This window comes from Prunus avium, chromosome 4 (assembly GCF_965620075.1).
Source record: "Prunus avium chromosome 4, drPruAviu1.hap1.1, whole genome shotgun sequence".
NCBI lineage: Eukaryota > Viridiplantae > Streptophyta > Magnoliopsida > Rosales > Rosaceae > Prunus > Prunus avium.
The window spans coordinates 15,663,679-15,685,117 of NC_142287.1; the positions used below are offsets into that span (position 1 = coordinate 15,663,679).

Consider the following 21,439-nt stretch of genomic DNA (forward strand, 5'->3'; position numbering starts at 1 on the left):
ACGACCTACTTTGCATGCCCTTTTGCAAAACTTGGTGCAATAGTAAAACTGGTCATTTAATCTAAACACACCATGCGCATGTACATGCGCATATGTTGCAATTGATCCAATATATTCAACCAGTTATGTTGAAATGAATGCGTCAGCATTATTCAGAATTCGTGAAAACGAACAGATTTTTATTAATTTGGTTGCTTCAATTGAACGTATTGGCACTAATAGTTGAAGACAACCATGAAAATTTCTGGCCATTTTGTCACCTACTTGTATTCAAGGGCGGAACCAGGGGGTGGGCTCCAGCACAGCTCTGTTTTTTCAAAATGTGCATATATGTGCAATTTAATATAGCTAAGTTAGAAATTAGCTCAAGACTCTCCACAAGTCAGCCCACTAGTTCATTAAGCATAAGGAAGGGGGGAATCAAAACTCTGACCAAACAAATAAAAAAACAAGCCTTGTCTTCCTTCCTTCCTTTCCCTTTCTCTTTTCTCTTTTTTGTTAATCCTTTTCTTTCTGTTTCTTCTTTGTCTTTTTTGTCTTCTCTCTTATTTTTCTTCTTTTCTTTCTCTTTCTTCTCTCTCCTTTCTCTTTTCTTTTTATTTCTTCTCTCTCTTTTCTTGTTTACATATTACTAATGATATATGCTTTATTTTTGGTTCTCAATGTATTAATTAAAAAAGTTTCTCATTGTTTATATAGATCTTCCATACCAAAAACAAAAAAAATTTAGCACATCTCAAGAAAAATTCCTAGTTCCACCATTGCTGTTGTATTGTACCATATGTCCTCTTTTCATGATTCCTTATTACAAACATATACAGATGGGGTGCATTTTTGCTCACCACCCCTCCCAAAAGTTGACACATGTCCATGGGTTTAACTATAGTTAATTCTTTATTTTTTATTTATTTGATGACATTATTATGAGAGAGAAACATTACTTTAATAAGATTTTTCATGATTTACCCTTATTCTAACCTAGCAAACTTTCCACTTTTCTAAATTAATTACCCATGAAGCTAACAACAACCCAAATAAATAATTGGCAATTGGCTTTATGTCTCGTGCTTTAATATGAATCTCAATTCATAGGCTTCAATACGAATTGAACCTAATTCCTTTTATCCACGCCCAAATACTTTTATCTGAATTGAAGACTTAACAGCTCCAAGAGTTACACTGCTCTTCAATTGCAGGCTTCCTCCATTTGTTCAAGTGAAAGATAGGTAACATCTATGCTGCTTTTTTCTTCTTCTTGTTTTAGTACTCTGTATTGCTTGATTATTTTTTTATACTTTGGTGATTGCTCTGCATTATTTAGTTTTTTGAGTATCAAACCAAATTCGAATTTAACAATTCATGTCCTTTTTTTAAAATATGAATAAACTTCCATAAAAACCAAAAACAACAAGCAATATTGGCTATGAAGATTAAGTTCTTTTGTTATGATTGGGATGCCATCAGTTTCATGGGAAGTGGAAGACCAATGAAGATTAAGTTTTAAAAAAAAATTCTTTATGGATGTAGCATTCATTGAATATTCAATTTTTTTTTTTGGTCAATCATTGAATATCAAGTAATATGATACATATGCAGGCACATACTGCTAGTGTCCTCATGGACCATGAAGTGGATGAATTTCATGCTACATATTCCAATGATGGTAAAGAATCTGTTGATTGTATACAAGAAAATTGAAGAGCTCACAAGAAAATTTGGTGACATACTTCCAACACTTGGCATGAGTTTTGATAATGAACATGAGGCATATCAATATTACAATTCATATGCTAGAGGTTGTGGATTTAGTGTGAGAAAACTTAGAGTATATAAGGACAAGAATGGTGTAATACATAAAAGAGAATTTTGTTGTTCTTGTGAAGCTTTCTATAGAAAAAAGACAACTCCAAAGAATAAAAGAGAGCAAAGAAGATTTGGATATAAAGCAATGTGTGAGAGTCCGTTTTTCTTAAATATTGATTAAACAAAAATAATTGTTATCTATTTATATAGTTTTACGTAATAAATATTTATCTAATTCTATTATATATATATGTATTACTTTTATATATATATATATATATATATATATATATATATATATATATATATATATATATGTATTATATATATCTTACGCATGATATGTATTACTTTCATTAGTTAATTGATTCTTGAATAGGTAGTTAGGTGTCACTCTTACATGCTAGTGGCAAAGCTATGTTTACTAGCCTTGTCTACTCATCATTCTAACATGAAAATTGTTAGGATACAATTGGTGGAATTATAATCACCAACGTGTCTTCCTAGCACTATATTCTTATCTATTGTTAACTTGGAGTGCAAGGCCATTTACTTGGAGATTAAGTTCTTATATGTACTGTAGCAACCGACTTCTTCTTAGTATAAATAGGAATAGATGTTCATTCATTTCAAGCAAGAATTATTTGAGAAGAAGATGATAGTTCTTTTAGAGAGAGAGAGAGAGAGAGAGAGAGAGGTGATTATTGGAGGAGATAGGTAGATGGGTTGTCTTGCCAATTTATTTAAAGGGTTCTTATTAGCGAGGTGAGTGGTTTATGTAATGTGTTCTAAAAGTTCTTATTTTGTGATAAAATATGAAAACCATGAATTATCGTGGATTTATTCTATTTACAAATATCTCTCTATTTCAAGTCAAGCATGTCTAATTTGGTGCAATCTTTCACACTATATATATATATTGATTGGAATATGAAGTATGTATTATTCATGGAACATGAGAACTTCAATGTTGGAATATCCGAGGGATAGATGTACCACACGGGTACATAGGGCAGTGAAGCCAATATAGGGATCACGTGGTTGGTTACATGCTATGAAGGATAACCGAGATATGAAGGGATGATGTGATATGATCTGGATTGGTGTATCTTTTCATGATATTTTCTAGAGTGTGTAAAACGGCATTGCTTGACTGGCATATTACATAATCTACTCACTGAGCGGTGGTTGCTCATCCCTCACCATGTTTAATTTTTCAGATGAATTAGTGGGCAAGACAAGGACTAAACCAGTTGAGGATGAATTAGATGAGAGTGATAGAGCTTTATTTATTAATTGTAAAGTTGTAAGATTTTGGAAGCTATTTCTATAATAGAAGTTTATTTCAAACCCATGTTTCGGCTTTCTTTGTATTTCTTTTTATTTTATTTTACTCACGCACCGGGCTCGGGGTTTCCACCTACCCCCGGGTCCGGGGCGTGACACAATGCTTGGGATCAAACTTAATCGAGATGGAAAATATGTTGTGAAAAACTTTGTAGCTGAACATAATCATGATCTTGTTCCATTATCAAGTTCACATTTGCTGAGGTCACAAAGAACAATAGAGCCTTCTCAAGTAGGATTCATCAATCAAATGCATCATGCAGGTCTAAAGCCATCTCAAATCTTCTCATACATGACAACAGAAGCAGGAGGGCCTCAACATTTAAATTTCATTCAAGCTAATTGCAACAATTTGATTATGAGAAAGCGCACTGAATTTCAAAAAAGTGGCGACTCACAATGTTTGCTTGAATATTTCAAGCAAAAGCAAGCTCAAGATAAGTCATTCTTTTATTCTATTTGAACAAACATGGAGAACGAAATATGTGGTTGTTTTTTTTTGTGATGGAAAAGCAAGATGTGGTTATGCTATATTTGGTGATGTTCTGTGTTTTGATACGACATTCAAAATGAACAACTACAACATAGTGTGTGCTCCGATCATTGGGCTTAATAATCATGGGCAGACCATACTTTTTGGATGTGGTTTGCTAGATGGAGAGAGTACTGATCCATGTGAGTGGTTGTTTAAGGTCTTCTTACAAGCTAATGAAGGAAAAGAACCAAAAACCATATTTACCTATCAAGCTCAATCAATTGCTGCTACAATCATCGAAGTATTTCCTATTTGCCATCACCAACTTTGCTTGTGGCACATATATTAGAATGCTGCAAAGAACTTGGGTCATGTTTTTTCTGAGTTTCAAGCATTCGCAAAAGATTTTAAAAGTTGTGTATATGATCCAGAGATTGTTGAAGAATTTGAATCAAGTTGGGAAGCTTTACTTGATGATTATGGATTGAGAGGAAATAGTTGGCTAGAAGGAATATATGAACTGCGTGAGAAATGGGCACAAGTTTATGGGTGAGACCACTTTTGTGCAGGTATAAAAACATAGAAATCCTATTCTTTTAAGTTTTTATTTTGTGAAATATGATTCATTCATGTTAAATTTTTTTCTAGGTATGACAACAACACAAAGAAGTGAAAGCATAAACGCATTTTTGAAATTTTTTTTTTTCTCGAAACCTTCTTCTTCGAGAATTTGTTGTACAATATGAAAAAGCTGTAGCAGACCAAAGAGAAGAGGAAAGGCAAGCAGAAACTGCAACTAAACAAAGATGGCTCAATTTATCCTCTCATTGGAACGTGACCCATGTGAGTACTGACCCATGTGAGTGATTGAAGCAACAACGAAGTATACAAGTAAGTTGTTCTATTGTTTCCTAGATGAGTGTAAGAAACTTTTAGGTTTGAGGTTGAAATTACAAAGTGATGATGGGCTAACACGTAGATATATGGTTATGAATTCGGGAATGAGAGGAATTAGCAGATCACTTACATATGACCTTTCTGATCAAATGGTTAGTTGCAGCTGTAAAAAGTTTGAATTTGAGGGGATTCTTTGTGCACATTCACTAAAATTATACCATGAATTAGAGTTCTCAACTCTACCAGCTAAGTATTATTTAAAGAGATGGAGCAAGGAAGCTACATGTGATGTTGACTTTGATTCGAATGGGAAAGCACCTTTGAGTACTCTAGAGTCATCTTCCATGGTTCAGTATAGCAAGTTATCTCATATAGTACAAAGAATCATAGCAAAGGGTGCAAGGAACAACCAAACATGCACTTTTTTGAAGTCTGAATTGTTATAGTTAGAGGCAAAATTAGAAAAACATCCATACTTTGGAGACGAACACGATGAAATTCTTGATAAGCATGTCAGTGAAGATGAGGATAATCTTAAATTGCGAGATCCAAAGATTCAAAAGTCGAAAGGTAGAGGAAAAGGTAGAATTAAGAGTTGTTTGGAATCAAAGCCATCTAAAAAGAAAGGTTCATCTAAAAGAAAAGGTTAGTAGTTAGTTGATCAACTTTTTTTGTTCATTATTTACTTTATGTCAATCTAATTATTGTTTAATCACCAAAATATAAAAAATAACCAAGCAATACAGAGTACCAAAAAAAAAAGAGAAAAAAAAGCAGCATAGATGTGACCTATCTTTCACTTGAACAAATGGAGGAAGCCTGCAATTGGAGAGCAGTGTAACTCTTGGAGCTGTTAAGTCTTCAATTCGGATAAATGTATTTGGGCGTGGATAAAAGGAGTTAGCTAAAGCCAATTGAGATTCAAAGTATTTGAGCGTGTTATTCAAACTATTTAAGCATGTGAATTGAGATTCAGGTTAAAGCACGGGACATAAAGCCAATTGCCAATTATTTATTTGGGTTGTTGTTAGCTTCATGGGTAATTAATTTAGAAAAGTGGAAAGTTTGCTAGGTTAGAATAAGGGTAAATCATGGAAAATCTTATTAAAGTATTGTTTCTCTCTCATAATAATGTCATCAAATAAATAAAAAAAAATAAAGAATTAACTATAGTTAAACCCATGGACATGTGTCAACTTTTGAGAGAGGTGGTGAGGGTACACCTAGGGTTAAAGTGGTGAGCAAAAATGCACCCATATACAAGTACAACTTTTCCTACGAGGAAGAGTAATTAGCTAATTACAAGGAAATTAGAATAACTAGGTAGCTATTCTAATTAGGTAATGTGAATTACACTAGGAAATCAAGGATCACGGGATCCCTGAATTATGGCTCACGCCAACTGTTCGGTTCATTTTTACACATGATTTTTCATGTTATTCACCTATTATTTTGAGTTAGTTCTTGACATTTTATAGCTTTTTACTTCCTTTTTGTGTTTTCTTAGATTTTACCTTGGTTAGAATGAAAATGAACTAAAAGTGCATTATTGGTTATAAATTCTGATTTTGTTCATTTTCGTAGGTCAACTTCTTGGCCTTGGATCAGCATGCTCCAATGCTCGGATGAGGTGAAGATCTTCATGAAACTTGTTCCAATGGATGTTAACTACAACATATCCAAATTTGAGCTCCATTGGACAAGTTTAGCCTATCCAACTGATCCTATATGTTACAGCAGCTCTGGAAATCCGAAATTGGCCAGCTTTTACCTCCATTGTGTTATCTTGATTCTTCTTGTTACCATAACACTTGGTAACAAGAAATTACCTTAGTAAATGAGAGATATTATCTGAAACAAAGAGCATCTTGGTGAAGACAATAACAAAAGAGCCCATCATGGCAAGGAGACAAGGCTTAAGGCTTTAACAAAAGTAATTGTTTTATATTAAAAGATATTTTGGAAAAGCTGGAAAGGAGGAGAGAGGAGTGCAAAGAGCATCAGCCATTGCAATCAGATTTTATTCCACAATTTGCAGAGATTTTGGAGCTGGAGATGAAGCTTGGAGCTAGGGAGCTCAAGGAGGAAGACAAGGGCAACAAAGCAAGAAGTGGAAGAGATTTCCACCATTGAAGACCTTGAGCTCCCATGTTCACAAAATCTGTAACTTCTTTCTAGTTTTGTTTTGAGTTTGTATTTGAAATAAGTATGAGGAACTAAACTCCATAGCTAGGGCTTAGGTTGAAGCCCTAAACATGATTACCTTATTGTTTTGATGCTTGAGTGTATGAATTTCTAGATATTGTTGATGAATTCCAATTCACCAAATTAATCTATCCTTGATGTGTGTTTTTCCTTGGTTGGCCATCTTTGAAAGCATGCTTCTTGAGATTGTTGGGATTATGTGTATCTTCATGTTATCCTAAGCAATAAATGGATGAAGTAAGAATCATCCATGTGAATTGGTTTCTTGAATACCTAATGTAAACACCATGCTATTAGGGTTCTTGTGATGTTCATATTCTCTTTGAACTTAATGGGTTTTTCTTGTAATTGAATCGAAGTACTAAGCACACCTAGATTCGATTATAGGGAAGGCACAAGTATTGTAGCACTCGTACTGCACTTTACGTACATTAGAGAGAATCAATGCGTCTTGAGCCACTCGTACTGGTCTTGATTGCGAACATCTTCAACAACACGTTTAGAGTTCATCACTTAAGTATCCATGAACATTGGTAGAATTGTTTAGGGTAGATTCCGAAACCCTAGTGTTTGTTACATTTTAATTTCACATTGTGCTAATTCATCTCTGCCATTCTCATTTAATTTCAAGGTCCATTTACTTTCATGCATTAGAATTAGGTCACTTGAACCAAACAAAACCCCCCCCCCAAATTGTGTTGTGTGTGTGTTTGAAACGTTGTGTGTTTTCTTTATTGAATTCTGTTTATTTTCGTAACTGTTTTGGACTTTTGGTCCGCGTTGTGTTCTTTTTTTCTCTGTGCTGAATCCAACCGTATAAAGAACGTGAAATTTGGATAAACGGTTGGAAAGTTATAGGCAAAACACTGGACAGAGGTCGAAACTGGAAAAACAGAGAAACGAATCTGCCCAAAAACGACCGGTCGTTACTGTTCAGGCGACCGGTCGCACATGAATCTGTCCAAAACGACCGGTCGTCACTGTTCACGACCGGTCGCACTGTTCACTGTTCACGGCACTGTTCACATGTGATAAAGTGGTGATAAAATGGCGATAGAAAATGCTGTTTGTGTTTTTGTTTAGTTTTCTTGTGTTGTTTCATTTCTTTTACACTTCTTTACTTATTTTTAGTTTCCAATTTGCATTTGTGCATTTGTGGTGTGTTAAATAAGTGTTTTTTACGTACTCAAACTAGAACTTATAGGAAGCCGACAAGTTCTTCGTGGGATCGACCCCGTACTTACATAATCTTTACTTCATTAGATTCGTGCACTTGCGGGTATTTTTAATTGGTTGTTTGCACATTAATTTGTGTCCTTTTAGGAATGCAACAATTTTTGGCGCCGTTGCCTTTGCCGACACCACATGTGTTAAGACATCCGCCAGCTGTTCTTCTGACTTTACAAATGGTATATCAACTAGCTTGTCTACTAGCATCTCTTTAACAAAATGCCTATCCACTTCAACATGCTTAGATCTGTCATGTTGAACTGGATTATTTGCTATTTTCTTAGTAGCTTGATTGTCACAGTAAAGCTCCATGACTTTCTTGGGTGGAAAACCAATTTCAGACAGGAGCATCCACTACTACAAAAAACACTTTGCGCGACGAAATAATTTTGTTGCGCAAAGTACAATTTCGTCGCGCAAAGTTTGCGCGACGAAATTTTGGTTGCGCAAAGATCGTAAAGAAAGGTTTTGCGCGACGAATTTTTTTTTTTGTCTCGCAAAGGTACTTTGCGCGACGAACGATAACAACTTTGCGCGACGAATACTAACGTCGCTCAAAGATACTCTGCGCGACGAATTATAACTACTTTGCGCGACGAATACTATCAACTTTGCGCGACGAATATTAATTACTTTGCGCGACGAATAATAAACTTTGCGCGACGAACACTTTGCGCGACGAATAATATTATTTTGCGCGACGAAAGTTAATGTCGCTTTGCGCGACAAATCCTAATGTCGCACAAATCTTTGCGCGACGAAATATTCAATTTTTTAAAATTTTTGTTTTTTTAAAATTTTTAATTAAAATAAACTTGTTTAATAGTTTGCTCGACGAAATATTTTGTCACCCAAGGTTTTTGACCTTTTTTTTATATTATTTCTCTTATATCAATTTCATTATATTAATTTTTCAAATTTTTACTTTTTAAATTTAATTTAATTGTATGATTTTATTTTTTTTAATTACTTTAATTTAAATTGAAATATTCAAAATAAAATTACATATGAAAAATAGTGGTCAAATTATCCAATATATATAATATTCAAAATGTACACATAAATTAACAAAGTACAATAATAAAATCTACAAGCCTATTGTGGTGATAGTGGCGGAGGATATGTTTCGATAGCGTCCAAATCCTCAACTTTAGCCGTCAAAGTCTCGACGATTCCCTACAAAAAAAAAACAAATATTGTCAAATAACAACAAAATAACAAAAAATTAGAATAAACTCAAAACTAACTCCAAAACACATATTAATGAAAAAAAAATTAAAGTTTGGAGAGAATATACCTTTTGGCAAGATTTTGAGTGAGTGAGAATGAGAGGGAGAAGTGAGTGTGAGAGAATAGAGAAGATAGTGAGAGAGAGATGAAAGAGTGAGTGAGAGTGAGAGATGATGAAAAGAGAGATAAGAGAGTGAGTGAGAGTGATAGATAGTGAAGAGAGAGATGAGAGATTAAGTGAGAGGTGTGAGTGTGAGAGAAAGGGTAGGATTTGGGGAGAAGGAAAGAGAGAGGAGAGGTAAGAGTAGAAGACATTGATAAAATGGTGGAGGTGTTATTTTGGTTTTAAAAACCGTATCACTTTGCGCGACGAAACAATATATTGGTCGCGCAAAGTCTCGAAAATTTTTTTTTAAAAAAAATTCCAATTTTTGGTGCGCGCCCAAATTTTTCGGGTATACTTTGCGCGACGAACTATATATTGGTCCCGCAAAGTCGTAATTTTTTTTTTTAATTCCCATTTTTGGTACCCGCCAAATTTTTAGAGTATACTTTGCGCGACGAACTACTATATATTGGTCGCGCAAAGTTGGAAAAAAAAAAATTTTAAAATTCGCATTTTTGGTACCCGCCCAAATTTTTCGGGTATACTTTGCGCGACGAACGACTATATATTTGTCCCACAAAACTTTGCGCGACGAACTATATATTCGTCCCGCAAAGTCGTAATTTTTTTTTTTTATTTATAAATTCTCATTTTTGGTACCCGCCGAAATTTTTAGAGTATACTTTGCGCGACGAATTATTATATTGGTCGCGCAAAGTCTTAAAAAAATTTAAAGCTACTAATAAATATATATACTATTCAATTTCTTAAGTGTTATACGTACAAAATAAACAATTTTAAGGCTACTCAACGATCCAACCGTCAAACTTGTTTGTTTATAATTCGAGATCATATACGCCAAAATTCAGAAAAAATAAACATTAAGAGATCAAGTAATGGGACAAAACATTTCGACGGTTATAAAAGAAAAATCAAGATTTAACGGTTATTTCAACTCTGATTTTGATGATTTTTTACAGCTACACTCCTTGACGCTATATGAATACAATGACTGCATTCGATCATCAATTGAAAATATATTACACTAGTGGATACCACAAAATCTTATGTTATATTTAATGAAAGTATAAATAAACTCTTAATTGTTAGTGAATATATTGTTTTGATAGCATACACATTCTACGAAACTAGTTTCAACGATCCAACCATCAAACTTGTTTGTTTACTCATCGAGATCATATACGCCAAAAATCAGGAATTTTTTTTTTTAGAGATCAAGTAATGGGACAAAACATTTTGACGGTTATAAACGAAAAATCAAGATGTAACGGTTATTTCAACTCTGATTTTGATGATTTTTTTACAGCTACACTCCTTGACCCTATATGAATACAATGACTGCATTCGATCGTCAATTTAAAATATTTACACTAGTGGATACCACAAAATCTTATGTTATATTTAATAAAAGTATAAATAAACTCTTAATTGTTAGTGAATATATTGTTTTGATGGCATATGCATTCTACGAAACTAGTTTCAAAGATCCAACCGTCAAACTTGTTTGTTTACACTTCGAGATCATATACGCCAAAAATCGGAAAAAATAAACATTCAGAGATTAAGTAATATGACAAAACTTTTCGACGGTTATAAATGAAAAATCACGATTTAACGGTTATTTCAACTCTGATTTTGATGATTTTTTACAGCTACACTCCTTGACCCTATATGAATACAATGACTCCATTTGATCGTCAATTTAAAATATTTACACTAGTGGATACCACAAAATCTTATGTTGTATTTAATGAAAGTATAAATAAAGTCTTAATTGTTAGTTAATATATTGTTTTGATGGCATACGCATTCTACGAAACTAGTTTCAAAGATCCAACCATCAAACTTGTTTGTTTATACTTCGAGATCATATACGCGAAAAATCGGAAAAAATAAACATTCAGAGATCAAGTAATATGACAAAACTTTTCGACGGTTATAAACGAAAAATCACAATTTAACGGTTATTTCAATTTCGATTTTGATGATTTTTTACAGCTACACTCCTTGACCCTATATGAATACAATGAACCAATTTGATTGTCAATTTAAAATATAATACATTTAAAATATTATATTTTTCTAACAAAATAATTTTTTTATTTTATTTATTTTTTTTCTAACAAAATAATTTTTTTATTTTATTTATTTTTATTTTTGTAAAGACTTTGCGAGACGAAGTTTAGAAATTCGTCGCGCAAAGTCATGCAAAGATTTTTATAAAAAAATTATTTTATTTATTTTTGTAAAGACTTTGCGAGACGAAACACACTTCGTCGCCCAAGATTTTGTGCACCGAATTTTATTTTTTCGTCGCGCAAAGTCATGAAAGATTTTTACAAATAATTTTTTATTTTCTTTATTTTTGTAAAGACTTTACGAGACGAACCACACTTCGTCGCGCAAAACTTTGTGCACCGAATTTTATTGTTTCGTCGCGCAAAGTCATCCAAAGATTTTTAAAAATAATTTTTTATTTTGTTTATTTTTGTAAAGACTTTACGAGACGAACCACACTTCGTCGCGCAAAGGTTTGTCGCGCAAAGTGACTTTGTGCGACGATTTGTGTTTCGTTGCGCAAAATTTAGTCGCTTAAGACTTTGAGCGACGAAGTTTAATTTTCGTCGCGCAAAGTCACTTTGAGCGACGAATTGTGTTTCGTCGCGCAAAATTTGGTCGCGCAAGGGGTTTTTTTTACTAGTGATCCTTAGCCAAATAAACTCATAAACTCGTTGTGCCACACCCTTGTATTTTGCCTCAGCTGCAGATCGAGCCACTACCTTCTGCTTCTTACTATGCCATGTAACTAGATTACCCCCAATGAAAGTGAAGTAACCTAATGTAGAACGTCTATCTGTTATATTTTCTGCCCAATTTGTATCAATATAACCCCTGACATCCAAGTGTCCCAATTTTCTGAATATAAGGCCTTTGCCTGGAGCTTTCTTCAACTAACTTAAAATCCTCATAACTACTGCTAAGTGATCCTCACTAGGAGAATGCATGAATTGGCTAACACTAACTGCATATGCAATGTCTAGTCTAGTGTGTGAAAGATAAATTAATCTTCCCACTAACCTTTTATATCTCTTCATGTTGGTTGACACTTGATCAGGATAGATTGCTAGGTGATGATTCTGCACAATAGGGGTTTCAGCTGGTGCACCATATTCATTTTCGCCATGTAGAAAGGAATTCTTCATATCAAATTGCTTGAGAGACCAATCAAAATTATAGCTACCAAGGACAATAGAACACGCACCATATTCATTTTCGCCACTGAAGACCAATCAAAATTAGCTACTATGTTGCATATTGATTTTTTACCACGAAGGCTACTTTGTTTTCTTGGCTCGAAGCCTCTGTTTGTTGAAGACTGTTGTTGTTTACTCAAGACCAATACTGCAATTTTGTTCTTTTACCTTTCAATTCTTGATTTTGTGAGCATTGTTAAGATGATGTTTACACAAACTGAAATTGATTGTTTGACGGGGTTGCTTCACCTCAATGATAAGCACTTTTATCAGGTGGAGTTTTCTGTTTCAATATATGTTCTCGAAGGCAATGATTTTTTCGACTATTTTGATTGTTCAAAGTTGTGTCTTCTAATTCAAAGAGGCGAGAGTAGTACTTGTTGCGCATTAAGAATGCTAGAGATGACCTTAAAGCTTCTGGTCTGAAGATTTCCCACGAGGATGTGATTATTGCTTCCTTGCATGGTTTGCCTAAGTACGAAGTATGACATGATCTGTTACTGTCGCTTGAGACTCCAATTGCGCTGAAAGAATTTCGTTATCAGCTGTCGGCTGCAGAGAAAACTGTTGAACAAAAGGCTTTGTGATCTCTTACACACTCTCTGTATGCCATGATAATGGTGAAGAATCTTCTTCTTGGAAGCTTCATGTTGGTCCTGGTTTTTCAACAAGCTCATTCTCTAACTGCTATTAAACCTTGGTTCAGTTTCATCTATTGCCCCATTGACCTCTGGTTCCAACAGTATGATTTCTTAGTCAAATCTTGTATCTCAAGATTGCTATGGTTTTGTTGGTACAAGATTTTTCGATAGTCATGGCTCTAGTGGTTATAATAGTGCATGGTAAAAACTACACTAATCCATATAATTTTGATTGTGCGCAGGAAATATGGAAATAAGGGTTATGCCTATAACAAGGAGATACAATGTCGAATTTGTAACAAAATACTGTGATGGCAAAATGTTATATAGAAGAATGGTTCCTTGCACTTTCAAATATAGAGGGTCTTTTCAATGAGACTGGTGATTGGAAAACCGGTATGCATACCCCGCCGTAGTTCTTGGAAGAGGTATTAGTCATAGTTCCGACGAGAATAGAAGCGAGTCGCTTCCGGTTGGCTTGTAGTGGTAGTTTTCGGAAGAGGTTTTAGAGAGCAGAGTAAGTTTTTTTGTTTTTGTTTTTAGGGAGAAGGTCAATTTCATTTGTTCCTTGCACTTCGATACGATTTATCCTTTTATTTTATTATATCATAAAAAAGCTAGAAATAAAAAATAGAAATGCATCTTCATACTCCATGATACAAACACCCATCGAATTCGAGGGGTTTGGAGAAATTAGCTGATTACAAGACCAGGCTCAAAGGAAGACCAATAATGTGCTTCCAACGCCACAGGATAAAGCAATGACTTCAATTTCATTGACCTAACACTAAAAATTTCCCTATAATTTCGTACAATTCTACTTCTTTTTGTCCATTGTACTAGAGACAAAATTTTAAATTTCCTTCTATGCTTCACGATGATTCAGACTTAATACAAAAATTTGTATTTGCCCTCTACAAACAACTTGTAGGTTGAACCGTACCTGCAGCTGTTCCACCTGCATGGCTACATGAAGCTACAGCAACTTGGTTCTTATAAGTAAGTTTCACATTCTCCAATCTGATCTTGCTGCAAGGGTACTTGGAACTACAATCAAATTTAACTGCAACTTCTGTTGCCGATGAACCGTGGATGTCTTGGTATGTCACATCGCTAATTCGAACTCCAGAAACCTGCTTGAACGAACACAAAAATGATAGAATGAGAGCAAGTGGTTATGAATGCTTTTGGTACGTTCTAAAATTAGACATGTATTTGTCAAAGAAAATGGCATTGTGTTGATATCTTACCTGACCAGGACACCCTTTTTCTTCTGGGCAATAGTTTTGGTCGATAACAATGGGATTTTGGACATTGATCATTACGGCATGTTGAAAAAGAATGTTCCTAGCAAACCCAGTGCTCGGCCTCCCCCAAGACTTGATCCTTAAACCGTTTTGGGTACCGGTAAAAGTAACCGTTTTAACTGTTACATTTTGCACACCAGCCTCTTGTGGATCCTTGCCTAGACTCCCAATGCTGAACCACCAACCAAAACAAATGTTACATTTACAAATATAAACCCCCAAAAGAATATGTACATTCTGTAAAGTATATATATATATATATATTATTTCATACTAGGCAGGTTGTTAGTTTTATCAATCATAGATGCATATTTTGACTTCATACCTTATTCCATGACCAGGTCCACATGCAACATTTTCGATCCACAAATTTGAGGTTCCTGGGCCAATTGAGACACAATCATCACCAGTTGCAATCTTGGAGTTGAGGATGGTAACACCGGATGACATTTGCACGTGAATCCCGTCGGTGTTGGGGCTATTGCCGGACGCGGAAACCCTAACACCATCCATTTTCACATTGTGGCAGCCGTTGACGACTATGTGGAACATTTGGCTGTTTAGGGATATTAAGCCACTCACCTTAATGTTGTTGGAGTTGGAAAAACCCAATGTCTGCACAAACATACTTCATCAGGCTCTTGATTACATATATCATGTGTCTTTAATAACTTTACGAAATTTGAGCTTGCTTATATCTCTAAACCCGTGATGCAAGCAATTAACAAAGATAACCCAAATGGTCCCTGCGTTGACCTTTGAAATTATTACTAAATATATATTATATAAAGAGCCTATAAGCACATGCATGGGAAGCATATTATATTCATGATCTTAATCAGAGAGATAATGGTTTGCATGTCATCAATAATTTGATAAGTAATATAGTTAAATACCGTTGCTCCGCTGGGACAACTCTTGCCCGAGGCCTTGCAAGCCCACAAGGCGGTGCCTTGGCCGTCAAGAATTCCACCCGATATTGTAACCCCGTTAACATGTTGAAAGAAAATCCAGTTATGGGCATTTCCAATGACCCCGTAATTGGATGGGGCCACGAGGGTTCCAGCAATGCGGAAGGTGATGGCGTTGTTCTTGCATGGCCCGCTGAATACCACATTGCGAAGCAAGAACCTCCCTGCCGGAACGTAAATGACAACGGGGTTCACAGAGGCACAAGCTTTGGCCCATGCGGAGAGGAAGGCTTTGGTGGAGTCAGTCTTGCCATCTGCTTTGGCTCCTAAGCTGGCCACATTGTATGTGACCGCAGTGGCCAAGGCTGAGTTGATCATGAACACAAAGGCTAGTGAGAGAACAATTAGGCTTCGAGGGTTTGCCATTTGCACACTGCTTGTAGATGAAGAAGGAAATGAGTTGGAGTGGAGAGAAATGTGGTTGTGAGGAAGTTGAAACGGTTTGAGGGTGTATTTATAGGTTTCAAATAATGTAATGAGTTCGCAAATTAAACTGACAAAAGCAAGAAAGTGGCGCCGAAATGACCTTTTTCATTATTATTTTGAAGCTCTCTTTTACGAAAATGACCTTACGTAGCTTGCTACTTGCTACATAGATTATACAAATAATATTAGCAAAACATCACATGACCTCCCATCCTCGTTCTTTGAATCATGTTTTAGGGTGCGGTGCTAATCCTAATTTTATGTGTTTCGTTTCCTTGAACCACAAGTTAATCCATTGCCTTTAGTTTGGTGTTCTCTTCCAATAAAAGCGCTTTTAAATATAAAGCTATGATATTGTCCTCTTCCAATAAGAAAAATATCCAAATTAATGGTCCAATACATAAAAGATTAATCTATTATATGTGGGTAAGTTCAAATCAATCCTATTGCGTGGTGCGATACATCAAATATTTGTACCAAATGCACTTAATTTTATAGGAATATGCATTCCTGTTTTGTAAGTATCCAACCACATAATTAACAACTTGCCAAAAAAGCAAGTTTGAAGAAAGCTTTGAATCAAGACAATTTTGACACATTTATATATCCATATTCTTTGGTTTTTTTTTCTAATTCTTCCCCTTAAAAATAAGTTGGTTTAGTCAAAGGCTACATATTGTAGACCAATGGGTTGTTGGTTCGATTGGTCCAGGTCTTTGGTGTGCTCCCAAGAGGTCCTGAGTTCAAATCCCCATGGTATCCGTGTGTGTGAGTCCCCCTCCTCCCTTTCCTAACTTCGGCTGAAAAAAAGGGGACTATTAGGTGTTGGGGGAGTCTTTGTCTTGGACGTCAGTTAGCTAGTTACTGTTAATTCAGACATAATTTGTCTTTGACGTCTCTGAAGATTCTAATAAAGCACAGCCTAACGAACTGCTTCTTACGTCGTATATATACTTATTTTTATTTTTCGCCCCTTTCTTGTGCAAAGTTTGGGCTAGCGCATAAGATGCAAGAAAAGCTGGTTGTTTGATTTGAACACACCACATCTTCTACATTGATCCACATGATTATAGCATCATGTGCGTGTATCGGTGTTCAATTATTTATATAATTTGTACCCTTGAATATTTCGTTATTTAAGCCACGATGGTTTTCATTCCGATTTTTGACAATTTAGTAAACAATTTAATGGAAATCGGCTCCATTTTCTTTTCGCTTTCATCAGATTACTCCAATTCATACTCACTCCGATTTATGTTCGCTCCAATTTATGTGAACTTCGATTTCAAGTTGGTAAACATACTACTAATTCAGCATTTTTTTTGCATGCCGGCTTTCATTAGTTTAGGGCATGATTTGGGGCTTTTCAAGGTCAGAACTTTGGATGTGTTAAATAATTAGTCAAGCCGAACATGCCAAATGTGAGCCCCCATTATTCTGGCTCAAAGCCATGTTATGATAATAATAATTCTTGGATAAACTGTTTAATATATTTGATCAAACAATTTTTAAAGAGCAGCACATTCTATTTGACAAACGCTTGTATATATAATTGACTTGAGCCGAATTATTATGCTTAGCATATGTTGATTTCAACGAAATAATTATTCTCTCTACAGTTTAGATCTAAAGGTTCAATCCCTTTCCAAAATAGAGTCTTAATGAGTAACAAACATTTCTCCATAAACTGCTGCAAGGGCTTTCCAAACCAGATAACATTACCACACCAAACCATTGGACTATGTATGTTCTCGTGGAAGATAATTGTGCTCATTTTTAGTACTTTCATATTACATCATGTGAGGGCCGAACGTTAAGTTTCGCACACGACTCTGAAAATCTCATAGCCGACCCACCCATAATTGATATACATGTATATGATCAGGAAAATTAAGAAGATCAGCTACGCAATCGTCGTATGAACAAGTAGCTATCAATGTCAAAATTCAATATGCAAATCCCATGTGCATTGTGGTGTTGGCGTGAAATGATTGCTATAGTTGTTGTTGAAAAATGTACTATATGTTTTGTTGGTGTATATGTACGGTGTACTATTAAGATAAGGAATTTAATTTTCTCCTTAATTTATTTTCAATTCAATTATTGCCTCGTTGCCTTTTTTGAAGATGAGATATCATCACAAGGAAGAGATATTGAGTAATTTATACTAGTGCATCTGCATCTGCTCCGTTTAAACGGGATTCTCACATGACCATCGATAATACATTTTGTTTTGTCTTTGGCCTGAAGTTTTTTTTAGCACATGAATATGTCTCGTCTTTACTAATGGGGTGTTAGTTGGATTGGTCCATATCTTTAGTGTGCTTCCAATTGGTTCTGGTTTCACGCTCCCGTGGTATCCGTGTGTGCGAATTTCTCCCCTCCCCCTTCCTATCTTTGGCACCAAAACAGAATAAGAATATGTCTCCCCTTTCCTATCTTTAGGATGTACATATTTTCATGCTATGCAACAATATTACTCATGAAATGCAGGTTGCTTGTTTCAGGGATTCCCTGTTTCGCGCAAGTTTTGTTTGTGGAGATAGCCATGTGATTGGGGTTGACCATTATGTATATATGCACACCATCAGATCAGTATGGGGTTTGTACATATCTTGAAAAATAAAAAGAAAAGAGTTATAGCAGAAGTTTGTTGACGTGTCATGGCAGTCAATGGGTTTAAATCAAAAAATTGAAATTACGTGGTTTTTTCCTAATAACATTGGGTCTATATATACCTAAATTCCTAAATAGAAAAAAAATGAGAACATTCTACTTAAGACTATCCCCCCACAATTTAAATGGCTAAACCATTTATAGTTTATCCAATTTTTTGCATGGATTATCTTTGAAATATAATCTACAACTAGACCCTTCTAATCATTAGATTACACTTCACAAATGAGATGCCGTTGTTTTCTTAAATAATATAATCCCTTCTATTGAGGGATACCTTGTAGGGTCCATTATGAATTTTACAGTAATTGGAGTTTTTCCTAAAGAAGTCGTCCAATAATATGAACGGTCTATTTTTTAAGTCTTCGTTCAAAAATCATTCTTGCATAAAAATTACACAAATTGAAAACCATTAAGTCGGAGGCATAGGGGGTTTCGCTAGGCAACGGGAAAAAATTGGGTTTAATGCTGGATTAAAGGTTTTCAAGGAAAAGGAAAGAGTTGTGGTACAAGTGAAGAAGGGTAAATCCCGGAATATATATATTATTAAAGTATTGTTCTCTCATGATATTGTGATCAGAAACATAAATAAAAAAAGTAAAGAATTAACTATGGTTATACTCATGAACATGAATCAAGTCTTGAGAAAAGTGTCAAAGATACACATTAAATTAAAGGTGGTGAGTAAAAATGCTCACAACAATAATATGACTTAGTACTTTTGATACAAATACCCATGGACTGATTGCAAGACCAGGCTCAAAGGAAACCCAATGTGGGCTACCAACGCCACAGGACCAAGCAATTACTTCATTAATTGACCTACGTAATTCACTAAAAATCTTGCTATAATATTTTTGTACAAACAAAAAATAAATTTGTTCGCATTTTTCGTGCCTACAAACAACTCGTAGGTTGCACCGTCCCCGCAGATGTTCCGGCTGCATGGCTACATGAGGCTTCAGCTGCTTGATTCTTGTAAGTGAGCTTCACATCCTCCATTTTGATATTGCTACATGGGTACTTGGAGCTACAATCGAACTTAACTGCAACTTCTGTTGCCGATGTACCATGGATGTCCTGGTATGTCACATCGCTGATTTTAACTCCAGAGACCTGTTTATAAAAAAAAATTAAACAACTATCTGCTGGGCGCATAAAAGAAAATAATATTTAGTTGTAATCGAATTTACCTGACCAGGGCAGCCTTTGTTGTCCGGGCAATAATTTTGATCGATAACAATCGGATTTTGGACATTGAGCATTACAGCATGTTGGAAAAGAATGTCCTTAGCAAATCCAGTGCTAGGCCTCCCCCACGATTTGATCCTCAAACCGTTTTGAGTATTGAAAAAGGTAACCGATTTAACTGTTACATTTTGCACACCAGTCTCTTCTGGGTCCTTGCCTAGACTCCCAATGCTGAAACACCAACCAAAACAATGTTAATTTAACATAAAGAACATATATAATTCAATCATTCATGCATAATTTTGACATCCTCTACCTGATTCCATGGCCGGGTCCACATTTAACGTTTTCGATCCACAAATCTGAAGTACCGGGACCGATTGAGACACAGTCGTCACCGGTTGCAATCTTCGAGTTGAGAATCGTGACGCTCGATGACATCTGGACGTGAATGCCATCAGTGTTGGGGCTCTGTCCGGAGGCAGAAATTTTAACACTTTGCATTTTCACATTATGGCAGCCGTTGATGACTATGTGGAACATTTGGCTGTTTAGGGATATCACGCTACTAACCTTAATGTCGTTGGAGTTAGAAAAACTCAATGTCTGCGCATGTGATGTAGCACGCAAAATTGATTAGCCACAAAATTAATTCTTAAGCATACTTATTATATAAGGCTAAAAGCACATGCATTAACTTGATAGTTAAACTAGCTAATTAATTACCGTTGCTCCACTGGGGCAACTCTTGCCTGCTGCCTTGCAAGCCCACAAGTCGGTGCCTTGGCCATCAAGAATTCCACCGGATATAGTAACCCCCTCCACATCCTCAAAGGAAATCCAGTTATCAGCATTTCCAATGACCCGGTAATCGGATGGAGCTACAAGAGTGCCAGCAATGAGGAAGGTGATCGCGTTATTTTTGCAAGGCCCGGCGAACACTACATTGTGCAGCAAGAACCTCCCCCTCGGTACGTAAATGACAGCTGGCTCCGCCGAGGCACAAGCTTTGGCCCATGCAGAAAGGAAGGCTTTGGTTGAGTCAGTCTTCCCATCTCCTTTGCCTCCTAAACTGGCCACATTGTATGGGGCTTTAGCGGCTAAGGCTGAGTTAATCATGAAGAAGACAAGAGCAAGTGAGAGAACAATGAGGCTTGTGGAGTTTGCCATTTGAACACTAGGACTTGGTTTTTTCCAATTTTTTTTCTGACAAAAGTGAGAGAAAAAGAGAGATATAGAGATAGAGAGGTTAATGAGTTGGAGATTGACGATGTGATGGTTTGTATTTATAGGCTTGAAATCTAATGAATTTGTTAATGAAAATGACAAAGCAAGCAAAGGGCGCCGAAATTAGTTTACTTAGGTTGCTACTTATATTACATGAGGAAGGGATATAATATGCTTTTCATTATTTCTTGTACGTACAGGTAGGTTGTTGCTTATAGTTGCCCTCACATGGCTTCCAATATTCATTGTATATGCCCCTTATTTTAGACGTACGGTTCTTATGCTAGCTATTTTGTTATCCCCTTCTCTTCCTTGGAACTCAAGTTAATCCATTACCTTTATAAATATTATGTGTTCACACCTCTCTTCTCTATTTTTTTTTTTGTTGGTTACATTGGGAGGAAAGACAACCCTGGAGTTTCGATCATGGGT

The 21,439-nt window shown here is 35.6% G+C and overlaps 2 protein-coding genes and 1 pseudogene across 2 annotated transcripts; 1 reads left to right on the forward strand and 2 right to left on the reverse strand.

Moving 5' to 3' along the window:
* Nucleotides 1-1,660: 1,660 nt before the first annotated feature.
* Nucleotides 1,661-5,172, forward strand: LOC110759066 (protein FAR1-RELATED SEQUENCE 5-like; annotated as a pseudogene).
* Nucleotides 5,173-13,873: 8,701 nt separating this feature from the next.
* LOC110750672 (polygalacturonase-like) lies at nt 13,874-15,887 on the reverse strand. The gene is made up of 4 exons (XM_021951033.2): nt 15,413-15,887; nt 14,842-15,131; nt 14,460-14,688; nt 13,874-14,342 (listed from the first exon to the last, which is right to left on the reverse strand). Exons 1-4 carry the CDS (start codon nt 15,851-15,853, stop codon nt 14,124-14,126), a joined length of 1,179 nt encoding a protein of 392 aa, XP_021806725.1. The 5' UTR covers nt 15,854-15,887; the 3' UTR covers nt 13,874-14,123.
* Nucleotides 15,888-19,486: 3,599 nt separating this feature from the next.
* On the reverse strand, nt 19,487-20,950 carry LOC110750695 (polygalacturonase-like). The gene is made up of 4 exons (XM_088252495.1): nt 20,507-20,950; nt 20,097-20,386; nt 19,783-20,011; nt 19,487-19,705 (listed from the first exon to the last, which is right to left on the reverse strand). Exons 1-4 carry the CDS (start codon nt 20,948-20,950, stop codon nt 19,487-19,489), a joined length of 1,182 nt encoding a protein of 393 aa, XP_088108621.1.
* Nucleotides 20,951-21,439: the final 489 nt, after the last annotated feature.

Excerpts from the sequence above, each read along its gene's own strand:
- LOC110750672 (XM_021951033.2), bottom strand. The coding sequence starts at position 15,853 with ATGGCAAACCCTCGAAGCCTAATTGTTCTCTCACTAGCCTTTGTGTTC. Across the intron at positions 15,132-15,412 it reads GTTGTCCCAGCGGAGCAACG|ACATTGGGTTTTTCCAACTC; the intron begins GTATTTAACTAT and ends ATGTTTGTGCAG. Across the intron at positions 14,343-14,459 it reads AAAAAGGGTGTCCTGGTCAG|GTTTCTGGAGTTCGAATTAG; the intron begins GTAAGATATCAA and ends TCGTTCAAGCAG.
- LOC110750695 (XM_088252495.1), bottom strand. The coding sequence starts at position 20,950 with ATGGCAAACTCCACAAGCCTCATTGTTCTCTCACTTGCTCTTGTCTTC. Across the intron at positions 20,387-20,506 it reads GTTGCCCCAGTGGAGCAACG|ACATTGAGTTTTTCTAACTC; the intron begins GTAATTAATTAG and ends TCACATGCGCAG. Across the intron at positions 20,012-20,096 it reads GGACCCGGCCATGGAATCAG|CATTGGGAGTCTAGGCAAGG; the intron begins GTAGAGGATGTC and ends TTGGTGTTTCAG.